This window comes from Piliocolobus tephrosceles, chromosome 16, assembly GCF_002776525.5.
Source record: "Piliocolobus tephrosceles isolate RC106 chromosome 16, ASM277652v3, whole genome shotgun sequence".
In the NCBI taxonomy this organism is placed as follows: Eukaryota; Metazoa; Chordata; class Mammalia; order Primates; family Cercopithecidae; genus Piliocolobus; species Piliocolobus tephrosceles.
In genome coordinates this window covers 54,723,258-54,729,257 of record NC_045449.1, presented here as the reverse complement: position 1 = coordinate 54,729,257, position 6,000 = coordinate 54,723,258, and the positions used below count along the sequence as shown (strand labels likewise).

Here is a 6,000-nt window from a genome sequence, read left to right as displayed (position 1 = left end):
CACAGGCAGCAATGTCTGGTTCAGCACAATTCAGGGGAGATCTGTGAGTGACAGCCCTGTCATTAGCAGGGCAGAGGGGCACTGTCCCCGGATAAGCTTTTGAATGTGACAGGCAGGCTGTCAGCTAGCAGACCGATTCACCCCCAGCCAGAATCTCACCTCTGCTGCCCCCATCTTGTCTGGGGAAGGAGGATCTCCCTCCTGCTGAATCACCCGGCTCTTCCTGGAGGCTGAGGCCAATAGCAGCTCTCTCTTCAGTGGGGGCCTGGGCAGGCTCCGTCTTCAGGGCCGGGGTGTCTCCAGATGCTGGCTCCCCGTTGACGATGGTGAAGCCTGCAGCAGCATGGACTAACTGCTGTTCTGCATAGCTGTGGGCACTCAGAGTGTCCTGTGCAGGGCTTACTGCTTATTCCATGTCTGTATCCCCCCATCCTCTCCCTCCCCAGCGCCTGGCGCAGGGCAGGGACTTCATCCGTGTTTGTTAAATAAATGTGTTAAGAAAGGGAAGACAAAAGCGAGAAAGACAGGGAGACAGAGAAGCGAGATTGATTTTTTAATGGGAGAAAAAGAGACCAGATATTGGGGCACTGACGGCACCAGATACACACACATGACCCCGAGACCTGGAACCGCGGCACAATTGGCCACAGAGATGACAGCAGCCCCAGATGATACCTGTGGGGCACTGGTTAAATGCCAGGCAGTGTTGCCATCTCTTTATAAGCGGAACTTGAACTCTCACAACTCCATTTTGCAGTCCAGAAAACAGGCAAAATGGGACTAAGTAAGTAACTTGCCCAAGGTTACACAGCTAATGCATGAACCCAGGCAGCCTGGCCTCAGAACCTGCACTTCTAGCTGTGCAGTGTGACAGGTAATCATGGGTGTGGCAGGGACCAGTCTTCATGGGATCCAGAGGAGATAGTAGCCCCAGGGAACAAGAGCACTGACCAGGAGGGAAGGGCCGTCACTACTTCCTGGCGATTTGCTCAGTGCAGGCTCTGGACCTCTGGCCGTGGCACTGGCTTCCTGGAGACGATTCTGCACTCACTCACTGGCCGCTGCAGTGTGCTGGATGGAAGATTGCTGATGAGAAGATGATGGTCTCGAGGAGGACTTCTTTGGCCTCCAGTGCCAACTGTGGGTCAAAGGAGCCCAGCTCCCAAAGCCTTTGACACCATCTCTTTTTGTTGCAGAAACAGCTGACCAGATGGTCAGCTTGCTTTGCCAGATGCCCAGATCCCTGCCACCACGGCTGCCTGAAAAGGTTAGCAGAGTTAAGATGTGTTCCCACAGCAGCTTTCAAGGGGTACCAAGAAGCCTTTCTCTGCAGAGCCCACCGTCTCTTCCTTGGCACATCCTTCCCTCCCTAGCTCTCCTTGGGCTGATACCTCCTACCCCAGTGTCTGCTCCTGATCTAATAGTCACCACTATTTGAGTATCCCCATGTGCCAGGCCCTATACCAAGTCTATTGCATGCCTCTTCTCATTGAACCCTCACCACTGTATCCTATAAAGCAGGTATCATCTCTTCTCTCTATAGCCAGGGAAGGGAGCCTTGGGGCATTCCTTAACAAGCCCCTGGTCTCACAAATGCTAAATGGTGGAGCTTGGATTCCAAACAGGAGGTGTTGGTGCCAAAGTCCACCTCTTTAGCTGGGTCTGTGAAGACTGGCTTTGCTTTCTGAGCTTCACACAGGGGTCTTGGGGTCTTCTTTCTTTTAGCATTGGCTTTTTCAGCCTGCCTACCTTCATCTTGGATGGGAAACTAAGTCAGAACAAGGGTGTTTCCAAGAGTGGAGCTGGCAGCCTCTGCACAGGCGGATGGGAGCCCAAAGGTGTCATATTCATCTAATGCTAAAATGCTTCACAGGGATTAAACACACTGCCTGCCGCAGTGGTTCCCGGGGCCACGTGGGCACTGGGTGGCTTAAATTGGGAAGGTACAAATGTGATGGGGGGGGGACCTTTTGTGAGGGATACACACCCAGGACGTGCAGGTAAAGGAAATCCAGACTGGATCCACCTATTGTGCCAAACACGCCCACGTCTAGTCTGGCTTAACTAGACTTGGACATGTTTAATCAAGCTGCCCTGATTTATTGCTGGCTGCATGCTCCAGGCCACAGCGCCATCTGCAGGGCAGCCCTGCACCAGCGGGGGCGGGTCCCGGGGCCTGTCCCAAGACCCTGTGATGGTCAGCATTAAGGTAAAGGTTGTGAGCTACAAAGCCGGCACCGATTGCAGTCCTTTCAAACTTAGGGCAGTCGTACAGGCACCACCCCTTCTCAAAAACCAACCTCCTGAAATGATATGGGCAGATACTAGCACGCCCATTTTATAGACGAAGAAACTGGGCCTCAGAAAGCCACAGTCACCCCCCCAAGGGTGGAGTCAGGCAGGATTCCAACTCAGGCTCTTTGACAAAAAACTCTGGGCTCTACGTCTGCCTCTCCTGATGCAGAAGAAAGAGAAGAAGCATGGAGGGTAAAAGATGAAGCGAAAGCCACTGGCTGGACGGATTGAGAGCCAGGATTCGTGGCTTAGTTTTGTCGCACTGTCTCTGCTGCCAAGCCCTACTCACCCCCGCCAGGAAGAGCAAACATTCCCAGACACAACATCCTCCTGGGTCTGTCATCAGGTTGACAGAGAGAAAATCAAGCTCCTTACAGGAGACTGTCAGGGTGGGCTGGGGTGGAGTTTTTAAATGTCTCAATGACTGGGAAGATAATTGAGGACATTATATTTTTTACGCTTTTCAGTGCCTGTCTCAGCAGCAAGCACTTGTCAGCCAGATCCTGGAGGCCGAAGGCTGACTACCCTGACAAAAAGAAGACACTCAAGTTGTCTAAATTCATCGATTTTTCTGAAATTTGAAATCTGCAATTTCCGGAGCTGTGTTCTGTTGTTAAGTGGCTGTCCAAATTCCTGAGCTCATGTTTAAGTGTCGCCGACAAAGAAACAATCCAATCAGGTTTACATTGGCGTTTCAATTAGACACATATGAGGTAGTCACTCAGAAGCGGTTCACAGCAAATTTATTCCTGGGACAACCTTCTTTTACCACCCAACTTAAATCTCCCAGGAATTTGTTCCAAGAATAGAAGCTAACTGCTATAATATCCCAAGCTAATTGCAATATTATCCTGATTGGAGCCTAATGAGAAGGCACATCTGCCTCGCTAGCCAGCACTGCCTCTCCCCCTACACAGAGCCCTCAGAGATAGATTATCTTGTTCTAGACAGCTTTGTTATTTGATTATCTACACTATAGCTCTTTCTTGCTAATTTACCACTTTTACATATTTATGCCCCCTAATTAGTCAACAAGTATTTATTAAACACCTACTGCATGCGCATCCCATGCATCCCAAGCAAACAGAAGGATGTTTGCTTCCAAAGAGAAATACATGCTGCTTTGGGGTGCTGGTCTCTTTTGGGGACTTCAGTCAGATGAACAAGTAACATATATGGAGCAGAAGCTTATGCCTGTAATCCCAGCGCTTTGAGAGGCCAAGGTGGGCAGATTGCTAGCGCCCAGGAGTTCAAGACCAGCCTGGGCAACATAGTGAAACGTCACCTCTACTAAAAATACAAAAAATTAGCTGGGCATGGAGGCGTGCACCTGTCATCCCAGCTACTTGGGAGGCTAAGGTGGGAGGACCACCTGAACTCAGAAAGTCAAACCTGCAGTGAGCCGAGATGGCACCAATGCACTCCAGCCTGGACAATGAACCTTGTCTCAAAAAGTAAAAATCATATATATGCAGCAGTATTTGTACATAAAACACATGCTTGGAAACCCACACGTCTGGGATATCTGCATATGCCTTGTGGAGAATTTCTAGGGTTGGTTAGAAGGAGAAAGAAACATAAATTATATTGTTCTGGAACTCTTCTCTTTATCACCCAGCCGAGGAGCATAAGGAGAGTGCTTTCATTTCATTCATTAACTCACCAAATATTTGCTGAACATTGACCCTGTGCTTGGCCCTGGAAGAGAATTTTGCAAAAACACAGTCCCTTATTTCAGATTTGACAACACAGTGGGGAGACTATATCTTTTTTTTTTAATGCAAATCATAGAACAGAGGCAACATTCAGGACTGATGAGGAAATCTGGCTCTTGGGAAATGGTCAGAACGGCTCATTCTGCTAAGAGCAGAGCATCTTGTAAAGTTCTACCCAGCTCGTTGGCCCACTTAGCCCTCCACAGGTCACGGAAGCAGAGGAGAGAGCCACTCCTGTGGACTCAATTCTCACCCTTGCTGGTGAAAACAGAAATCATGGGTTCTCATTGTTCACAGCCCCGCCTGGAACAACTTCCTTCTCTCCACTTCCAGACCCAAGCCCAGGCTTCCCAGGTTTCACCTTTGGACCTTTTCCCACTCCCTGCACCTGGGGCCCAATGCTCAACCCACCTCTTCACCCTTTGCATCCTTCCGTGGTTAAATGTAGGCTTCTCTCTTCCCGTCTGTGGCTGTCCGTTACCCCAAGTCAAGGCCTTACATCATCTTGCTCGCCTCAGGGAACCCACCCCTCCTGCAGCCTTGGAAGGCTGAACTCCTCCAGTGCCCAGTTTGTCCTGACCTCAGAAGTACAACCCACTCCACTCGGAGGAAGCAAAGAGGGGTTTTTAAAGAAACATAAGCAGCTTCACTGAGAGCTCATGGCTAAACACAGATTTTAAGAGGACAAGAACAAGAAAAAGGACAAATTGCAAGAATAGTTTCAGAAATGTTTACTAATGAGATGAATATGTGTAAGTCATTTAGCACAGTGCCTAAAACACGGTAAGTAACCAACAAATGGTAGGTGGTATTAATACTATTATTATTAAATCCCAGAATGATGAGATTACAGGAACATGTACACATAACAAAAGCAGTCTTAAAAAGCTAATTTTTTTTTTCAGGGCCAGAGTAACAGGAAAGAGATAGACCCATTATTCAAGACAGATGATGTAATGTGAATAAAAGAGTGAACATTTTAAGGTGTCTTTTCTCCTAATATTCTTCTATTTTCTTTAGAAGAGAGAATAATCTTCAACCTGGAAAGGATAATAAACATGATTATGGGGAAATTGCGACCCAAGACAGATGACGCGGCACTCAAGGAGAGCCCTTCTGCTTTATGCGAGCCTAACGCTCTTAACTCCCACTAAATATATCCAAGACCTTTACTGTGTGGTTGCAAACCCCTACTGTAAATATTGAGAAGTCAGGAAGCTGAGAAGGGCGGGGAAGAATTAGAGATGAGCAAATGTTGCCCAGGTTTGTGAGAGAGAGAAGGGGGATTCCAGAAACTACAGATGGGTATGTCTGAGGTTGATCTGCAATCAGATAGGCTTATAAAAGATGGCAGATGTTACTAGTGGTCAAAGTGGCTTACTAAGAGTAATTAGTCAAATTAACCTTATTTCCATTGCTCAGGGATTGGTACATGAAGGCATTGCTACGCATATTGCATACTTAATTTTAGCAAAGCACCTGATAGAATCTTTCAGGATTCTTGGTGGGTAAGACGGAGAAATAAGGACTAGATTTAAAGTATGATTAGCCAAGTTTCATAGATGGCTGAACCTCCACATCTGATGAATGGAACAGTGTCCACTACGGAGCACATCATAGGTGCTTAGTAAATATCTGTTACTATTACACAAATGAATCAAGTTGGAGGGAAGTTTCTGATGGTATGTCCCCATCTAATTTTATATATATATATAAAATATAGTATATTTTGCACCCAGGCTGGAGGGCAGTGGCGCGATCTTAGCTCAGTATAACCTCTACCTTCCGAGTTCAAACAATTTTTGTGCCTCAGCCTCCCAAGTAGCTGGGACTACCAGTGTGTGCCACCACGCCCGGCTAAGTTTTGTATTTTTAGTAGAGACGGGGTTTCACTATGTTGGCCAGGCTGGTCTTGAACTCCTGACCTCAAGTAATCTGCCTGCCTCAGCCTCCCAAAGTGCTGGGATTACAGGTGTGACCCACCATGCCC

At 47.8% G+C, this 6,000-nt stretch overlaps 1 protein-coding gene across 2 annotated transcripts in view; it reads right to left on the bottom strand.

Annotated features, from left to right (window-relative positions):
* Nucleotides 1-3,702: 3,702 nt before the first annotated feature.
* LOC111534527 (ADP-ribosylation factor 2-like) overlaps nt 3,703-6,000 on the bottom strand; it is a 177,145-nt gene continuing 174,847 nt past the window's right edge. The window contains exon 4 of one of the 2 annotated variants that reach the window (XM_031934372.1): nt 3,703-5,050. In XM_031934372.1, coding sequence (XP_031790232.1) covers nt 5,027-5,050 — 24 coding nt within the window. In that variant the 3' untranslated portion in view covers nt 3,703-5,026. The remainder of the gene's footprint in view (nt 5,051-6,000) is intronic. The other variant, XR_004228549.1, reaches the window with a different exon arrangement.